We start from the raw sequence: 20198 nt of genomic DNA, 5'->3' as shown, positions 1-20198 counted from the left end.
AGAATAATGTCAAACCACCATACTGTGCACTGAACAAGTGTGGCACTCATTAATAGCTGTAAGTACATCACATATAAATCTACAGAATCTGATTTAGGCATATCTCAGAGTGCCCCAAAAGAATGCGGAGGAGAAGACATTGCCACAAGAGAGCAAACCAGTCCATTGATTCTACAAAGCAGCTGGGCATGGCAATCGGAAGTAAAAGATGCTGAAAGTGCTTATTCAAGTTAGCTGCAGAAAAGTGCGAGATAAAATGTGGGGTCCACATGTTTATCATTTCTATGATATTTTCCCCTGGCCTTTCCCCCTACTATCTGCTTCCTCCCACTTCATCCCCCGCACAGCAAGTTCACTGAACGTGCGCTAGATTGCCAAGATGTGTCATCACTTCAGACAGAAAATCTCCTCCAAGAGGTCATTTGGAATACAACAATATGTTTAGCTACATACAGATTTGAAACAGGCTAGTCCTAAGACTGTGCTCACAACAGTGATGAAACTCCATGGGGAAGTCATGCAACTCATCAGAGCAAATGGAGCTGACACTCACGCAGGCCAAGGATAAGAACTAAAACATATCGATAGGATAACTACTATACCAGGACAATTAAATCATGTTATATTAGCACAGTTTAAAATAAGACATCATCACTGGAGTTCTTTGCTTCACCAAGCTTTGCAAGCCCAGATGTCACTTTTCTCTATATGAAAACTAGTCACACACTCAGAAACACACACTGAAATGCCTTTTCCAGTCAGCTGCTAGATGGACAAGCTTCACCCTCACAATTCCGAGATGGCTCGGATACTACCTGCCCCCTGTGCCCCATCCTTCCACCCTGCCTGTCAGTGATGGATCAGGGATGGGATTGTGGCATCCTCCTTCAGGATGCTTTGCTTTATAGTGCCTTGTTTCCACAAGGGAGGAGTTGCAGTATCTTTATCAGGCTGAGCACTTCTTGCTGTTCTTTTGCAGCAGCAGTGCTCATAGACACCCTTTCCAGTTTTGAAATCACACCAAAGCCAGAGAATCTCAGCAAGGCTACATCCCTCTGCTCTGAGCGATTGTGCAGTCCCATGCATCTTTCACTTTTAAGCGTTTTTTTTTTACTTTGGGGATGTGCACCTCCTGCAAGCTCTAGAGCACATAACCCAATGCTTTTTCTTTTCTTTTTTCTTTTCCATTCCTTTCTTTTCTTAGAATTCCATCACACAAGACAGGTGAGTGGCTGCCCCACTGAAAAAGGACTGCTCCACCATCTACTGCAAATGGTCACAATAGTCCACTATCACCACAGGACCCAGGACAGTACTGCGTTCATACTCGAAAGGAAATCTGATTATTTTCATCATCTGACATGACCCTAACAGAGGTAGAGGAAGATGCTTACTGACAACCACTGGGCACCCCGGGCAACCATGAAGAGTTATCTAAAAGCAGGATGTGCTGGAAAGTGGACCCACCAAGCCGAACACAACCAAGTGGAAAGCCATGTGTGGCTGTCCATCAGGATCTGAGCACCAGTCTGAAGAGCAACAACAAATCTACCTGCAACAAAAATGACCCTATGAGCACCATGTCGTCTGGACGTTCACATTCCAGCTGGGCTTCATTCCATGTATCCCTTTAAAAGTCCACTGAAGGCAATGCCTGGTGGAACAGCAGATCTCATTTGAAATATTGCCTCTATACAACATGTGCAGTGACAGCATGTAAAATATGGCTCTGAGAAGCCCTGAGCACTCTCCTGTAGCTACGTAAAGGCAGAAGGGTACAGTGCATTGCAGTGAATCGTTCCCACACACTAGATCCAAACCGGTGGCTCCTTACTTGTGAGTTGGCTAACCTGTACAAGGGCCCTGCTCATGCCAGGAACGCTGCTGAATGCGCATCTTCACTTCAGTGCCAAGAAGAGCTCTGTAGGCACTTCTCCGCTATGCATGAGAGGCTGCCCACCCAGAAACAGATGTGACGTTTAGCTCAGGAACTCCAGCCGTGTCTTGGAGCTCCTGAACACACAGGGGGCCACTGCATGGTGGAAAATATCTTCTATAATTCAGTGCACACCGGCACTCCAGCAGAGATTTGCTCAGGCTGGCTTTAATGCAGCAGCATGTGGATGCCCCAGCAGGATGGAGAGTGCAGAGAGCAAAGCAAAAGGAAACGGTAGCAAGCTCAGGCTGCAGAGGCTGGGGGGAAGATCGAGAGAGTCGCCTTCCTGACCCCGGTGGCCCCAGTTGTGCTGGACTGCTGGCTGGGCGTGGTGACAGCTGCCGCTCAACACCGCTGGAGGGCTCCAGGCTTGGGAAGCTGGTCTAAAGAATCTTGAACGTTTATGCTGTGCAGCAGCATGAGGACAATCTCCCCCTCATGCATGCATGCATACAGCATGGTTCTGGGAGGAGGGCCTTCTGCCAGAAACGCAGTCACAAGTGGACAGAAACAGACTTTGGCTGTCCTCCCAGTCTGCTCCAGAGAAAACTGCCCATCCAGGACCTGGAAATCCAAACACCAAACCCTTTGCTATTTTGACCTGGCCATGCTGGTATCAATGGGCATGCTGATATCAAAAGGAGGAAATTAATGGAAAGGCGTGCTGCTTTTGAGGAAAGATCAGCCTGGGTTGTAATTAGTACTCATTGAAAAGATGGACGCCACCTACATTCAGTAAAAGGGAGCGGATGAGAAATTCTGAGGAAGCCTCCAGGTAAGGCATCCCAAGAAGAACCAGGAGGGTCACCTTAAGAGACTAAACAGGAGGAGATTTTGATCTGCACCCCAGTTGTTACCACCATAAGGAGCAGATTCACAGCACATGTCAGTCTTTCCCACCTAGGTGTCCTGAACTTCAGCTCCCATCATCCCCTGCCACTATGTCTAATAATCAGTGATGCTGGACCCTGAAGTGCAAAACCTTAGGAGGGTCCCAGGCTGGGGAAGGCTGGCTGCCACATTTTACAGGCTGCCACTATCTTTAACCAGAAGAGTGGAATTTTACTGCCCCATGTGAAGTGCAAAGGACCCTTGCAGGGGAGCCACCGGTTGCACACAGGAAGGCCTAGGTGAGGCTGGAGGATCTCCAGGCAGGGCTGGGGAGGACCCACTGCTTAGAGATCTTCCAGACACACTGCCAATTAGAAGACATGATTGGAGCCTTAGGTAGACCAATGGTCCGCCTCAGCAGATGGCAGCTGATATTTCAAGAGACTCTTGTAGAGGACGATCAGACTGGGTGTTCCTCCCACGCATTGCTGGAGTTGCTTCTAGGGATGCCCGGCATGGAGGTTTGAGGAGGGAAGAAAAGTGTTCCGATTCCTTTGGCAGGAAAGGGAAGAAGCCCCACCTCATTCCCACCCGAGGAAAAAAACCCTCCTAAATTTTCATGTTCACACAACAGCAAGCAGCAGGCAGGAGTCAAGAAGTGCTCAGAGATGCAAGCATGTCCTTCCCAATAGATACCTTCTTCTTTGCCAGCAACAAGTCTTGATAAGCATTAGAACGGAGAAAACGTGCATAGCTGTCACTCTTCATCAGCTTGTAAATATGTTCCTGTGGGAAGGGAAGAAATGACAGGCTAAGATTTATTACTGGACATCAGTCAACATTTTCTGGGCATCTGTAAGAGAGAAAGAAAACACTTTCTGAGGCACAAGTGGGGTATTTTTTATCCCTTTGGTATGATGAGTGTTCATCAGAGAGTACCCTAGATAATCTATCTACTAGGAGAAAGGATATTGTATCATATAATGAGTTTGGTCTTGGACAGAAAGGACTTTGGTGATAGATGGGGATGTTGGAAAAATCTGCAACAGATTCAAATGAACACATGTTTCTGTGAATCCGAGCTGTGCATTTTGCAGCAGGCTTGGTTCTTCTAAATTGCACAGTTTCTGTGGGCTTGCAGACCAGTTGTTTTACTTTTCTGGAGAGGGAGATTTGTACAAATTTGTATGTGTGCTAATGAGTATTAAATACACTTGGCATTAGCATTAATTTACATTAGTGCAAGCAGAACAAACTTCCCAAACTTCCCTAAAAATATCTGATTATGGCAATGAGTGGATGATTAAATGAACAACACCTCACAATCTGTGTAACAGATGGAATAGATTTAACAAAATATATACATCCCTAGTTATGGAACAAGTATTTATCATAGGATTCCTTATGCCATCAGAATAATTATCTCCCACTTTTCATTCCAAAGATCCTCAAACCAACTTACTCTTCATTTTCTCAGAAGCTGGGCAGGAGCTCATTAGAAATGTGAGCATTAAAAATATCTCCAAACCTGTCCTGGTGTTCTCTACTCATGGTTTAACACATTTAAAACATTTTAAAATATTCTGTAGGAAAAAATGCAAATACTTGGCAGCTACCTCTTCAGTTTTGCAACTGAATTGCCTTGTTTGGACTGGGAATGAAGAATTGGAATACATTTATGATATAAACAACATTGCTCCCATCCAGCTAGAGTGAATGATACATATGCAGAAGCAACACAAATTGTGTTATGTCCACGTTTTTCTCCTCCAGGAAGCACCTTCTGAAGCTGCATACAAGGTACCTATCAAGAACTGTGCACATGCATAACTCAAGTGCAGAAAGATCAATTAAAAACAACAGCAGTGTGTGGAGAAAATAGCACTACTCAGAAAGGCAATTGTATGAAGGAGAGAAAAGAACTTGGGATTTCAAAAATTCATTAGTGGGAGAAAGCAAAACTGACACCTTCACCCATCCCTAATAACTACATATGGATTAGCTTTAGGAAGGCATAGGTAGAGACTGGGAGACAGCAGCACCATTACCATTCCACTGCTGGGTTTCAAAGACTGATATAGTGTAATCGTTTAATATTGAGCTTGGAATACTAATGAAGGGTGCAGAAGGAACTGGGCATGCCAGCATGAGCCAGCCAACTGATTCTTTGAGTGCAAAGGTTTGGTGGCTCCTTCTCAAATCCTTGAGTGGCACCAGTGCTGCAGGTGATCATTCTCACACCCATGCAACTTTGCCAGGAAAAGGTGGTTCTCCTTTGCAACCTGCAGAGCGTACCTTCTAGCTTCCACAGCGGTCTGAAAGAGCCACTGTTTGCAAAAGCTGCCATTTGAATGAGCACTTCTGTGATAGTTCAGTCTTCCATGTACAGTGACTTCGGGGTGTGGGGGGAAATCCTTATGATAACTGATTAGATCGATTAAACTCTGTCCCCCTGTGGAGATGCCAATAATATCTGCTGATGCAACATGACGGCTAAAATATGTGGAGCCTGCAGCCCACAAAGGGAAGATGCAATTAGCGCTTGGCATTGAAAAACAGACTTGAGTGCGAAAGGGGAGTCAAGCACTTTGGGAAAGGGTTGATAGGAAAATAGGTGGAAATCAATTTGACTGTTCTATTCCCACTGCTCGCCTGGCCTGCTTTCATGTGCCCCATCACCACTCTCATGTAGGGGTCAGAACTGAATGTGTCATCATTTTAAAAGAGCACAGAAATCATTAAAAACCTGGCAGATGGAGACAGCACTCTTTAATCATCACACTCCCCTTACTATTATTTCCTTGGATTACAGTTTTCCAGGTTTTGGTAGAAAGGTGCCCTTCTCAGTGAAGCAGTTTTAGAAAGCTCCATGACTTAGTTCTGGCAGTCTAAGAAGCATCACAAAATGACTTCTACTCTTTTGGAAGCAGCAGCTGCGGGAGCAGCAGCCTTGACCACTATCATCTCGTATACATTTTTTGGCATCTTTCCATTTGGTCCTACATTGATATGAGTCATCAGTGAGCATTTACTTCCAGTTTTAAACAGGCAAAGCTAATATTAACATTTAGCAACATTAAAGTTCACAATTTCCCTGTTTTTAACATGACATTTGCTATCTAGAAGTTGGGTTTTTTAAGAAGCTTGGGATGGGAACAGAAGATCATTTTCTGTCCCAGCTCCTACTCTTCATACTAAAGGCATATCACAAAATTCTGAAGGGAAGTGAGGAGGTGCATAAAGCTGTAAAGAGGCCTGTCCTACCCAGACCTCAGTGTAATTCTACCACTACTGAAGGTTACATCTGTTTCTACTGAAAATACAACTTTGGCAGCTGGTGTCCCTCCTGCACTTTTTTTTTCTTTCCTGGTCTGGAGATAATGGGGTGGGAAAAACTTCATCTGGTGAATTTCTTTCTGTGCATCAAGCTGTTCTGAAAGGCAGCAGATAGGGTGGCTGCACAACCACATATACTGAACTAGGGGAAGCAGGATCAGAGCCAGCCAGGAGATCACTCTTTGGAGATGGAGTTAGCAGTTGGTATTTTGCATTATTAGGCATCCACATACTTTTCCCCCTTCCCCCACGTATTACACCCTCTGTCACTTTAGAGACCTTGGAAGCAGTCAGACTATCTATACTTCTAGCTCAGTATTGTTTATTCTGACCAGCAGTGGCTCCAAAGGTTTTCAGCAGAGGTTTTTCACGTCCCCCTTGGAAGGTTACCAACCCCGTTGCTCTTCAGAGCATTTATCATGTGCTTGTCATTCCCCACTCATGGTTATTTATGGGTTCCTGAGCTGATGAGGTGAGCCTCCACTTTCACTTCTGTGTCTGAAGAGCACTTGCAGCAAGATTTTTAGAACAGGGAAAACAGGATATTAGGAGCATAAACCCGTGTGCTCTTGGTCAGATGCATGTATGCCTCCAGACGTGGAAGCTTGCATGGCTCCAACACATGGAGTGAGGAATGCTGGTGGCAATCTCTGCGTCCACCATGCCTCGTGTCAGGTATTTACACTAGATGGATGTTCCTGGCCATCAAGCTTCAGTGCCAGCAGGGAAGGAGGCTGGGGCACTGATAGGAAAAGGCGCAAGCCTTCCCCCTTCCCAGCATCCAGCAAAGGCTCAGCAGTGTACTAGCTAAGAGGGGGACCAGCAGAGCACTTGACCTTTGGAGTCCAGCTCCAGGGTCATAAGGGCCTCCAATCTAGGGCTTCAAAAATCCAGTGGCCCTCCAGACAATCTTAGGAGGCCACTGGATTGTGCTTTAAATTGCCAAAGTGAAAGAAACCATTTCTTCTCTTGTGTATTTGTGCTATTGTGCTTGAGCTTGTGCCTGAAGGTTGTGTAGTGGAAAAGCAGAAAGGGAAACGCTCTTCCTGTAGTGCTGAGTTCTCAGTTTGATGACAAAACTGGAGGTAGATAAACTGACAGCAGATTGATAGCCTCACATGGAAAACTCTCTCTCTCTCTCTCCCTCTCCCTCTCTCTCTCTCCCTCTCTCTCTCACACACACACACACCCAGACCCACGTGTGCGGCCTGAATAGCTCTCTAAACCTCTGTTCCAGGTTGCTGAACAGGAGCACTTGTATCAGGGGCTGGGGCTCCTGTGCGCCATTTTGCTGCACGTCACGTGCCATTCCTAATATCCATTGCTAGACCTGTTCTCTATGAATTTGCCCAATCCATCTTGGAAGCACTTTAACCTAGTGGCCAGACCAGCGTATTTTTGGCACTGAGTTCTGTAAGTTAATTAAGCCTAGTATGAAGGAATACTTCTTTTTGACAGTCTTCCTGAACCTATTGCCAATAAAAAACTCAGGCCCTGTCAAGAGCAGAATATGGTCAGAAAGATCCATTACACAGGGTCATACTACATGATGCTCAGTTGCATGATTATCTTCCCAAAGCATTATCCAAAGCAGCTGCCAGAAGCAACAATCTGGAACGGAAATTCTCACTGGGAAAGGAGGAAGGGCTCTAATCTCTTTCCCTGTGGATAAATTTTTATCCACATTTTCAGCTCTTTTTCACCTGTTGGGGAAAAGATACCAGCACTTCAGGAAAAAATCTCTGTCTATTTATCATGATGCCCTTCTGCATGCTAAATTTCAGGAGAATATAGAACATAAAAAACAATAACATTTATAATGACATTTTATGAGGTTTTTAGCCACTGCAGTAACTTCTGTTTTGTTTTTGTGAAGAACTGGCTGGGCATTTCAATATGGCTGTCCTTGCAATAATATATTGTCAGGAAAAATGTCTGTACTTCTGCTGATGAGCCATCCTAGAACAAAGGTGGTAATAAAACAATTAGAAAAGTGTGAGATGGAAACACACAGCTAGCATGGCTGATACCTGAGTAGGAGGGAATTAAACATAAAGAAACAGAAATCCTGCCTCCCTTTTCCTTGTTCTGCTGCCATGTGCCATATCTTGGGAAGGAGATGAAGGACATGCTCCATAAATTTTCTTGAAACTGGCAAAAAGGGGCCGAAAACAACCACGCAGGAATCCTGATGGGAATGAGGGAGGCAGGGTAGTATGGAAGCTGCTTTGATAAGGCACCTGCTTCAAATCAATGTGGTGCAAGGAGTCCTTCACTCTCTCCCTCGCTCTCTTTCTCTCCCACAGCAGCTGAGCAGCAATGACCCTGGCGAGGTCACCAGGTGGCAGCCGGCCAAGCAGGGCCTTGGGAATACTAGACAAGGAGGCTGGGAACTGCTGAACCATTTAGAACAGCACAACTATATCTCATTCTTCTGTACTGGGTCCTTGATAGTGCTTAGCAAAAACAAAACAAGGCAAAAATTAATCCCTGCTTTCTTTTCAGAGCACACATCTGAGACTTCCCCTTCATGTCCTTTGCAGAAGAAAGAACAGTTGAAAGAGATGTGCCTTTTGTATGTTAGAATCTATCTCCAAAAGCTAGTGCAAGACCATGCAACTCACAACCCATCAGTCTGACTGCAGCCCCACCAGCAGGCCTAGCATCAGCAGGTGTTATTCTTGAGCCCCGCTCTTGATGCCATTGCCCTGAATCCCCAGCTCCAGTGCTCCAGTGAGCTCTACCACCAGGCAATTATGCATAATATTTCAGAGCCATGCTGCACCACGCTGGCACATTATGGGCAATTACAATGGTGACCCTTGGTGCTCATTTGGACCAACATTATTTATATCATTGGCAGAAGGCCAGAAGGAAGCCCACCCACTGGCACAGGCGCGGAGTTCTAGTGGCATGAGACCTCTACTAGAAGGACCCATGATCCAGCCCTCCTCAGACTTGGACACAGCCCTGTCTATTACGCGTGTATGGAAGCCCATCAGTAAACCTCTCACTTATTTAAGTTATATCCTGCTTTTATCTTAGGATGAACTCAAAGCAGCTTACATCATTATCTTCCACCTGCTCTCATTCTTATCCCCACAGCAACAACCCTGTGGGGTAGGCTGGACTGAGAGTCTGTGACTGGCCCACAGTCACCCCGTTGGCTCCATGGCCAAGTGGGGACTAGAACCCAGATCGCCTGACTCCCAGTCTCATGCTCTTAATCACCACACCACCCTGGCTCACCCTCATGCCCTCACACTTGTGCTGCCTGACAAGAGCTAAAAATAGCAGCTGCACCTGGCAGGTCACAGTAGGATGTCCACTTATACATTACAAAAAAAGATAGAAAATCACCAAAGGAACAAAACAAAACAAAAGGGGAACTGATTTGCATGGCTTTTATGTATGCTAATTTATACCTTTAGATGTAAATTAGAAATAATTGCTATCATTTAAATGGAAGTAGGATACATCTCACTAGAGTGAATAAGACTGAGTAGGTGATCTGCCTGCTTGTTCAGTCTGCTGTCCAAGTTTTGCTGATGGGAAACTTCCAGGGCCCTGCTCTTTCCTCCTTTTTGGCTTTAAACCAGATTCAGACTTGGCAGCACACAGAAGACACCTTCGAGAAGAGGACTGCCCTTTGACAGCTCTCCAAAATAGAGGACTCTTCTTAGTAAAACAGGCCACTTAGCCACCCCAGCTCACAATACATGGCTAAGGGCCTTGTTCTGCTTGGTGAGTCGCATGTTTTGCAGATTTCTTCAGGCCTTAGTGGCGCCCTGCCCAAGTGTATATTCCAGGGCTAGGTACCTTCCTTGGTGCCTGCCAGGACACCCTGTTCCTCCCAATTATATATTTCACCAGCAGCTAAGACTGCTTCAGAGCAAAGTGGGCTGCCCTAACTGCTGCCAGTTTAATTTCTCATGACAGCCTCTAGGCAAGATACTTGGCCTTTGTGACTAGCCATGTCCACTCATATTATGATTGTTCCCAGGACAACTTCTCAAATACCCGAATATGCTCATGGGCCCAAAAGGCTGCTTTCTCTTAGATTCTCTCATTCACCCAGCCCACCCTCCGGTGCATTTCTGAAGACACCCTGCTTGCAGGACAACTTTTAATCCCTCGCTCCCTGGGGCGTGTTGTTGGATCACACACATTCGCTGCTTCACTGCGACCACCAAGCAAAGGAGGAGAGAGCCCACTTTCTGTTTCCAAACAGACTACAAAGTCCTTGTCCAGGCTTGCACTACATCGCCACCTCCATGGTCATACGGACTGTGGTTGTACTCAAGTTCACAGAATGTGTAAAGCACACCGCAGACAGTGGGTAGGAATATGCACTCCTATTTACACACTGCATGATGAGTGTGGAAGCACCAGTCTGACCACATCCTTGGTGAAAATAGGGGTCCCGTAAGATGCCTTGTGTCCAGACGGGTACACAGAGGAATGTTTGCAACAGATCTACATGGCCAGCTCCCAGTCCAGCCATGAGGGTCTAGCTTTGGAAATATACTGGAAGCCAATTGTGCATCCCCCCTCAAAGCAAAACGGGGGGGGGGGAATTTACATAAAATTTGCATGTATACACACACACACACACACACATGCAAGCACACACATCATTACTGCATCTCACCCTAGTGGGGAAGACTGTGGCTAGGTGAGCTGTTTGCCTGCTGCTTGGTCTGCTGTCCGGGTACTAAGTGACTAGGCCACTCCAAGGCCATTGCTTTGCCTTCTTATGGTACTTTTTCAGTGAACTGGACTTGTGTGGAATGGCCTTTCAAACAGAGGACCATCCTCTGACAGCCCTTCCTATAGAGAATTGTTCTCTGTCAGGTAGAATACAAGCCCATACTGTTACGTGGCTGTCTGTTATGCAGACATTTGCCTGCAAGATGGGTATACGTAAAATGAGGAGTTGAGACAGCAGGCATAGAAACCCAGCCCCAAATGCCCCCGTATCTGTGCTGGGTCTGTGAAAGATCTTTGTGGGCTGAGGGCACCAGGATTTAAGAAAGATGCAGGTAAATTAGAAATGGTCCAGAGGAAGGCAACAAAAATGATCCAGGGTTTGGGAACACTGCCTTATGAGGAGAAACTGAGAGAACTGGGCATGTTCAGCCTTGAGAGGACTGAGGGGGGGACATGATATCCCTCTATGAGTACCTCAAAGGCTGTCACAAAGAGGAAGGTCAAGATCTCTTCTTGCTGATGCCAGAGTGTAGGATGCAGAATAATCAATTCAAGTTGCGACAACCCACATTCAGGCTGGACATCAGGAAAAGCTTCCTCATGGTCAGAGCAATACACAGTGGAACCAGCTGACTAGAGAGGTGGTGGGCTCTCCCACACTAGAGACATTCGAAAAGTGACTGGACAGCCACCTGAGTGGGATGGTGTAAATTGATGTCCTGCAACAGCAGGGGGTTGGACTTGATGGCTTTCATGACCCTTTCCAACTACTATTCTATAATTCTGTTATTCTATCTGAATAGGAGCTTGTAGCATCTCTGGCTCAAATACTGGAGGATATGCAGCTGGCTGCATCCACACAGCCCAACGGAGAGGTTCAATCCTGTGAAGGGCTACCAGCAGTGAATGCCTGCCAGCAGCTATTTGAAGATCTGATTTGGTAACATTATCACTTGCCAAGATCTGGCTTAAAACCACCACATCCTTAACCTTCCAGTGTACTCCCCTGTGAAGAACATGCTGTGCACAAGCTTCAATCTGCAGTGGAAAGAGGGTGCTTTTGTCGCAGCCTTGGGTTCTTTCTTTCTTTTTTGTCATCCAAGAGAGGGAGCAGAGGGACAGGATGTGGTGGTACTCAAGCAGTATACAATAGCAAATGCTCTGTGGTGTAACAATAACTTAGTCCAGTAGGCCGCATTCCAGAAAGTCTCGGCACTATGATATATTTGGTCAGGTCTGTGGGGAGTTTTAAGTGAAAAACATATGCAGAAGTATAATACATGTGGAAATATAATACTGTATTCCATGGAAGCCAGGGCAAAACTTCACTGTGGGTGGATGCTTTGACTGCGGTGTAATTCTGAAAACAGATCTACCATCTGGGCTTGCCATATGTCTGTTTACCAGGGTGGGGGACTTGTAATGAACGGTGTGTGCTGTTTTAAGCCCACTAAGGAGATGGATTGTATACCATAAAGCCACAGTTGCATTGCCTCTGAGTGATTGTGCAGATCAACATGCTTAACAATGCTTTTCTCTTGTATGCATGTTAGAGAAATCTTATTTTATTGTCCACATATAGAAACAATCTGCATTCTGGTGCCTTGTTTCTATGTGACGTGGCCTTCAGAAGTAGCAGGAATGATTCAGCCTTTCTCCTCCCATGCCAAAGGAAAACACCAATTCAATCATCATTATAATCAGCGTGGGATGAATTGTTTCATTCGCTACCAAGTGGTAAGGCTTTGTTTCCACAAGTCAGCAAACGTGCCTCCATTCTGTCCCTGCAAGCAAACAATGACTTGGGAATGCTGGGAACTGCAGGACTTTTTCTGTCTAAGGATGCATAGGATTGCATTTTTAATGTCCTGGTTGTCATTAGCTTCAGTCCCCCAAACTGAGAAGAAACTGCCAATTGGTTGTTTGCTTGGAATTTGAAGTTTGTTTTTCCTTGGAGATCTACTGCTGTCAACTGCTATCATACAGACTTTAGTTTCTACCTGCTTCATATTCTCTGTCTTTTTTGATCCTCCTGAATCAGCTACACTTTGACATTTTAATATGTTCTTGATCAGATGGGCACACATGTGCCTTGCCATACATAAGGCTAAAGATGGACACATATGCCAGTTTCCTTTTCTCTCAGATTCTTATCTTTCCAATCTTAAATTCAGTTCATCCCGAACTTTGAATTTACGTTCATATGAAATTCATAAGCATTTTTGTACATGTTTGTTCAAATGCTTGTATTTTCCCAAGCAGATTTCCTACTATAAGCATTTTGCACACTATTTTTATTATGAATAAACATCTTTTTTGGAAAACACCAGGGCAAAATTTGCAAAAGTGTGAATGTGGGTGGGTGATAACATTTCTGTTCACTGAGTAGGCTAAAAGTTTGAAATTAGCTAACTTTGCATTAAAATATGAACTCATTCTACCCCCGTTCTGCAATTTATTAATTAGTTTCTGCCATGTGGGCATTTTTTGGTGGTGGGTACCAGTAGCTATGTTACTGAGCTGTCTTCCATTGCACATGCTTCTTCACGCACACAGTGACGAGGATTCAAATACATAGCATTATGGTTCTTCACATCAGAGGTACAGGCGAAGCTTGGCTAGCTCAAGTTACGGAGGGTACCTGATGGGAAACCTATATTTGAAAAGGGTGCTTCTAACTGCTACTTCTGTTTTGAAGGGGAAGCAGCTGATTGGTGAGAAGAGGCCATCAAAGAGTGCATTTTTAATACCAACCTCCCCTCCTTTCTGTCTTGTAGTGAAGGCTGAAATCAGTGTGGAGGGCAGCTAGGAAACCCCTGGAACCTCCCCCCAGTGCTGCCTGCTTGCAGTGATGCTGTTTCTGGGGTGGAGGGAGGGGGACCAGGATGCATGCAAACACAAGCAGACAGCAGGCACTCCTTCCTCCCCTCTCGTGTCCACCCTCCTTGGCACCACTTGGGAAGACTGAAGCCACAGTGTTGCCTACAGGGAGCGGGGAGCAGTCAAAGCTGCCCCTCACTTGCCCTCTCTGCATGTGACTCCATGCAGCCTTGCTCATGAATAGGCTGCAGTATGCATAGGCTCAGTCTGGAAATTCAGAACTGTCAAGCTCAGGGATTGAGGTTACTGACAGCTCCACAGGGGTAGGCCCCTAATGAAGCATGATGCCCAATCAGCAGTCACACGAGAATGTTTCTGATCTTTCATTACATGTAAATTCCATGCTGATCTATTTAGGGGTGAACATAACTTGCTTGAGTTTATGGGAGGGCTAACAGGACCCATCGACAGTGTACAAGGATGTTTCTTGTGTTTCTTCCCATCCAAGGACGTTCACATTCTGTGCGTTCTCTTCCCCACCTTGCACAGTTTTAATATAATACCCTCCTATCTTCCCTGCAACACCTGTGTTTGCTTGCTTGTTTGTTTAGCTAATTACTCCTGGCTCAGTACACTGGAATGTGGTGTGTACATGAGAGTAAAACTTGGGGGAAGATAGGGCTTAATTTGAGCCATGGTGTGCCAGGTCTGTTTCCTGAAATCCATGTTGTGTGCCAAGGCTCAGCCCCTTTATGGACATCTTTGTGCTGGCATCTTCTGCTAAAGAAGAGCACGCTCACAGGTTCTGCTACAACTTCTTTCCAAGATTAAGGAGCACAGAGGAGAGGCCCAGCAGAGGAGCAAGGGCTCAATGGGCTTTCTAACAGGAACACTGTCCTTTTCATGATGAGAACACATTCAGCTAAAGCTATGGGGATTCTGTCAATTCGCTATGTTTGGGAGCAAATCTAATGGAGAATATTTTCCCCTGACTGCCTTTCATAGTTTCCATCACATAGATTAACTTGTTAAACTTGAGCATATCTTGACAAAAGCAGAACGTGAAATTAAAATGTAACATCCCCACTTTTGTTCTAATGCGCTATTAGGAAGGACACGCAAATCCGAACCTGTGCATCTTCATATGTGTACCTCCCTGGGTCTTTGACATTTTGGCTGGTTATTTCATAGCTGTGAGAGTCCAGATTGATGGCACTCTGGGCTCCAGGTGCTAGGAACTCTTGCCAGATATCTTCTACCCTGGTAGCTACATCTTGCAACGGCTGTTTTTTGAGATCCTGGACGGCCAACCAAAACCTGTATTGAGGCAGGAGAAGGAGTGGGGGGCGGGGAGAAGAAAGAGGAGGAAAAAAAAATCTCAGAAATATGAGTTTACTTGAGTTGCCACAGCTCAGAGTAATCCTAGTTCTGTCCCATATAGATCATCTGTTCATAGCAGAGACGAGGCAACTGTGGTTGAGTGGCAGAGCAGGTCTTGCATTCAGAAGGTCCTAGTTTTGATCCCTGGCCCCTCCAGGTAGAGCCAGGAAACACTTCTGCCTGAAACCATACTGGGCCAAGGGCCTGAACTCTCTACAAGGCAGCTCCCAATGTTCCTGGGACCCACCTTGCACAATCTTGCTTTTCACCACATGTGAGAAAGCTGTCTTCCTCCATATGCCTTTTAACATTATCAGTGCTCAGCACCACATCCTGATACAACTGGGTATGTGCACAGCACTACAAGGTGGATGTGGACATTACCCACATACGCTTTAAGGTCAACTTGGGAAATAAAGGCATCCATTTTCTCCTGCTGAGAAGATGTTTCATCAGCATCAGGCATTTATATAATGTGGTAATGATACCTGAAGGCATTCACCGTCTTTGTGACCTTGGGGCAAATCTAGGCAGAGAGCTCTGCTGAGGCAACATTGCAAGATATCAGTTGACTTCTCCATATAGAGCAATATTGTCTTCGCTGATTGACAGCAGGTTCCTCAGGGCCTGAGGCAGAAAAAAGTCTTGATGCTCTCAACTAGAGGTACCAGGGACAGCCCGGGTCCTATAGCTGCCCTGCCCCTCAGCTATAGTCCCTCCCCTTCACTTTGCTGTTTCTTTGCAGGTGGTACACTAGCAGGTGGCCAAGTTGCCCCTGGCTTCTGGTCACTTCTGCTCACTGGCTGCTGAATGTGCAACCAGCTCCATGTAAAAAAACCAAAACCAAATTCCATTCAAACCTTATTGTATGAAGGGAGATATGACAGGGCATTTGATCTGCAAAGGATCATGCACATATGCAAGTCGCCAAGTGATGACCATCTGTGTAGACCAGACCTGGGATGAGGGATATGGAAACTCAGTGGAGGCATCTGTGTGGCATATACTGGGATGGCAAGTCTTTCAAGAGCTGCTTGAGTAACACTACATGTCAAAGAGCCATGCCAATTCATCAGGTGACTCTCTCTTCTTATTCTCCATGGAGTTTTTCTTTCCTTAAGCATGACCCTCAGTCATGTTGCTAATACTGGAAAAATGTATTTTCCACTCATCTACTTATGACATCTGGCCTGAGCTTGCAAAGATTTTTCTTGCTGTACCTGCTCACACAAAAGAACGGCTTCTATATGCAGCTATTTCCTGTTCTTAACAATCTCTCGACTCAGCAAGAGGTATGAAAGCCATCTGTGACAAGCTCTGGAGGGCTGTACCACAGTTGTCTTTCAAAACCGCCTGTAGTTTGATTGACTGTCCATTCCGGTTCCCCTCCTCCATAGCCATGGCAACCAAAAAGAAAAAGCAAGGAGGAGAAGCCATTAAAGATATGGAGAACCACAACGATCAACTGTGGTGCAGACCACTCTTGGGATCCACGGTTTATGCAGATCCCGCGTGAGTGCCTGCAATTCTTAAAGAAAATGACTGGCATTTAACGCAGTCTAGATACCATCATGCAATCTCTTCTGCTGCAGATGAGTATATAACGTGGTTGGGAAATGGTAAGAAAATGAGGGTCCTAAAATGGGTGCCGTTTATTACTAATTCCTTTTTAATGGCAGTATTTTGAATATGGTTACAATTAATTTCTTTTATTTATTGAAATTTATTGTTAGGTCATCTTTATGGGTAGAATCCTCTCAAAGTGATATAGAAGAGAAAAAGAAATACCAAATAGGTAATAAGCAAACTTACCACAAAACACTATAGTTTATAATGCCATACAGATGTTTTCACTGAGGCGTTTTTATTGATGCAGTTATCTTTTAATCATGTTCCATTTTTATCTATATTATATCATTATTGGCTGCCTGAAGCACTGTTTTTAGTGGAAAGGCAGGGTAGAGATACAACGCATACATTAGTTAATAAAGAAAGAAAGAAAGAAAGAAAGAACTTTCTCTGAGGTTTGGTTTGCAAAATCTGTGGGATAGGAGAGTGAAAATGGTGACAGCTATGGATGATATCAGGTATGGAAGGCCCTTAGCAAATAGGACAAAGCTATTTCAGTGGCTGCCCTATTCAGCAACAGCAGAGCAGCCCGAGGAAAAGGACGCGTAGCCAGAGGAAAACATTCATCATGGCATTTTCATTCCAGACAGCACGCAGTTGTGACAGGGGCAGGCAGGACATAATGTAAACCTAAGACAACAGGCACTGCTGTGACCGAGGATTACAGCAACTGAGACAAAGAGGACACAGATCTGAAATAAACAACCATAAGGAAAACATTTGCAAACTGCAAACACCACCACAAGTTTCTGGAAAAAGAAGGAAAGACCGGTTTTATATTTTAATATTAACAACAATTGAAAATGGCATTCTGCTTGTTACTCTTCAAAGATCACAGCACTTGCTATCAGCAACGAGATCTACAAGAGAAGACCTGGGTTAAAAAAGCAAGCCAGTGTTATGGAGCCGTGCGCCTCTTAAGTACCTCCCTAGCACAGCCTTCTCCATCCAGCAACATTCCTGTTAGCACGGAGGGTATCATTCTCCCATTTGATTTTGGGAAAAAGTCTCCCTCAGTTAACCAAGAGAAACTTACAAGAACTTAGCATTCTACCAGTGCATGCTCTGGGGAAGGTCCGTCTCAACCAGTGCTCGCTTTCTCCTCCAGTGCTCTTCTCCCTTCTCCAGTGCTATTAGTTAGGGATTTATGAAGAATGCAAGCCTGGGCAATTCCCATGTTTTCCTTTCAAGCCTTCATCAGCAAAAAGGTGAATAAACGGACCTTGAAATAGCCCTGCTTGCCCTTAGGATCTGACCATAGAAGCCATCGTGGTTTCTTGTACTGGGGTAATCATCCTATGCATAGCATTCCTCAGAACAAGACCTCCCTCTTTCCTCTGTGTTAGGAGAGGTAGCCTCTGTGTTCTTCTACCTCCGTTCTCCACTCTCCCAGTATTTTGTTTCTATTCTAACCTCTCCTTCATTAACCCAAGTAGGATTTGCATGCCTACATGGCACCAATGGCTTTATCCCCATTTCGCATGAGGCTCCTCTTTCCTTATCTCCACTTAGAGTTAACTAAAGAATACCCAGTCCAAGCTGAACGCTGCTTCACTCCTGGAATGACCTTGCATATTAAGCACGGTTGTTTGTTTGCTTTGTAATAACACTGTACATTCTTGATGCTAAACTTTAGTCCATTGTCTGATAGCTCATTCTGTAACTGTCCCAGGGCATTCAATGAGTCTTCAAGGCCCACCTCTACCATGTGGTCCTTCTGTACACATGAACGTTACACGTGTGGCCAAGGGCACATGGCAATACTACTGTGCTATCCTTTGTCTTCTGCCTTTGCTCTTCCTCTCAAAAGGTTTCTATTTACTCAGGACATATTCATTGTTTATTTTAATACTGCATGGAGTGATAGACTGCCCTCTGTGGACTGTTCCCACTATCACCCTTCTGTCCCGTATTGTAAGCCACCTAGGAAGGCCTCGGCAGTTAAAGGCAGCCTATGAATACATGTAAATAAATACATTCCAAGGGCCTAATTTTGTAGCCTCGACAAAGACATTAGAGCCAAGGAGCCCAGCAGAACTACTGGTGAGAACAATGGGCAGTACAAATCAGGATGTGCCAGAAACATGTTTTTAATGGAACCATTGGCAATTGTCTTTTCAAGTTAACAATGCAGTGCTATGTGTACCACTGGAACTGAGACCATTCTTCCATATTATTTTAATATTTGCTTTTGCAAGTGCACCTACCAAAGTGAAAATAGAATATATCAAAACTTTGCTGAGTTCTCTGTGAGTGGCAGGGAAGATACATAGCACTGCATGAGTGGCAGGGACAATTCACAGGGTTAAAGCCAACATTAGGTGAGAGACTTCCACTTGTGCAGCAGGACTCAGCCTTGCTCTCCAACCCACTGCATCCCCCCCACCAAATCTGCTCCAGGAGGTCTCCCAACCTCTGCAGCAGACAAGGGAAAGGGGCATGGAGGAATGGAAGTGAGAGGGCAAATCTGTTTGCTGGCCCTTGCTCATTCCACTGGCAAGCAGGCATCTCTGGGCCCAGCCCACAGATTCCCAGTGGGGGTATCACTACTATGAGTAACTTTCATGCATATGCACTCTTGAAAACAGTATGTAAATATATAGCAAAGGAGGTGTGCTTCCTATAAATGAGTTCATAGGGGATTAAGTTCCATGTATCATGTGGCCTTGGAGTGGGGACTCTGAAGATTGAGCACTGGACCTGCCCCCTTGCACCCAGCATGAAAAGGATCGTGCTGGCTGTGTCCCTCAACCTTGGGTTGTCAATATGGCTCAGAGGGGATAAAAAAGGGTGTGCCAAGGGTCGGAGGGAAAGGAAGGAACCTGGGTGCAGGGCATCTCACCCTCCTTCTCTTCCCCTTCTGGTCTTTTAGCTAGATGGATGAAAAAGACCGTTAGATACATACTGTGGTGTGAATGCAGCAGCAGCAGCAGCAGCAGCAGGGTCACTACCTTCACTCTTTGTTCAGGGCACAGGATGTGTGCCAGCCTCCAAGTTCAGAGGCTCATGTGCTCAGGCATGATAACAGGGCTGTGCCCAAAGCCACATCGAGCTTCAAGGGAGATTAAGTATGTGATTAGCTTTTGGGGACACAGAAGTGCTTATCAGCTATATCAGTTCCGGTTTGTCTCCACAAGCTACCAAGTGGTGGAATCACTTAGTATGACTATAAAAAACGTAACATATTATTCAGGCCTTCCAAACAATTTAATCCATCATCACATAAAAAGATTAATTTTGTCTTCCCAGATAATGGGAAATCTTAGAAATTGTACTTTCACTGACCTGGGTCTGCAGTATGTCAAAGGATTCCAGTGAAATGAATTTATTTATTAACTTATACTCCACTTGTCATCTGAGGAACTCGAAACCACATACATATGGTTCCCAGGTGGTCTTATGAAGCCAAACCAGCTTAGCTTCAGACATGTGTATGGAACGTGAATGTATGTTTAGCTCATTGGGGAAAGATCACTCCCGCTAAGAACATTTTCTTATGATGCAACACAAAAACCCTTTCTCTCTCTTGGACTATGTAAGTTGTGAATACCATTAA

General features: G+C 45.2%; 1 protein-coding gene across 7 annotated transcripts in view; it reads right to left on the bottom strand.

Annotated features, from left to right (window-relative positions):
* RGS6 (regulator of G protein signaling 6) overlaps window positions 1–20198 on the bottom strand; it is a 257675-nt gene that overhangs the window by 18054 nt on the left and 219423 nt on the right. For 5 of the 7 annotated variants that reach the window (XM_044436436.1, XM_044436437.1, XM_044436433.1 and 2 more), the window contains 2 exons: window positions 14764–14950; window positions 3464–3553 (listed from right to left, as the gene is read on the bottom strand). In XM_044436436.1, coding sequence (XP_044292371.1) covers window positions 3464–3553; window positions 14764–14950 — 277 coding nt within the window. The remainder of the gene's footprint in view (window positions 1–3463; window positions 3554–14763; window positions 14951–20198) is intronic. The other 2 variants (XR_006415338.1, XR_006415339.1) reach the window with 1 other exon arrangement.

The sequence above is a fragment of the Varanus komodoensis genome, unplaced genomic scaffold, assembly GCF_004798865.1.
Source record: "Varanus komodoensis strain SLA01 unplaced genomic scaffold, ASM479886v1 scaffold3, whole genome shotgun sequence".
In the NCBI taxonomy this organism is placed as follows: domain Eukaryota; kingdom Metazoa; phylum Chordata; class Lepidosauria; order Squamata; family Varanidae; genus Varanus; species Varanus komodoensis.
Note: the sequence above shows the minus strand (reverse complement) of the source record. Positions and strands in the feature narration are given on the sequence as shown.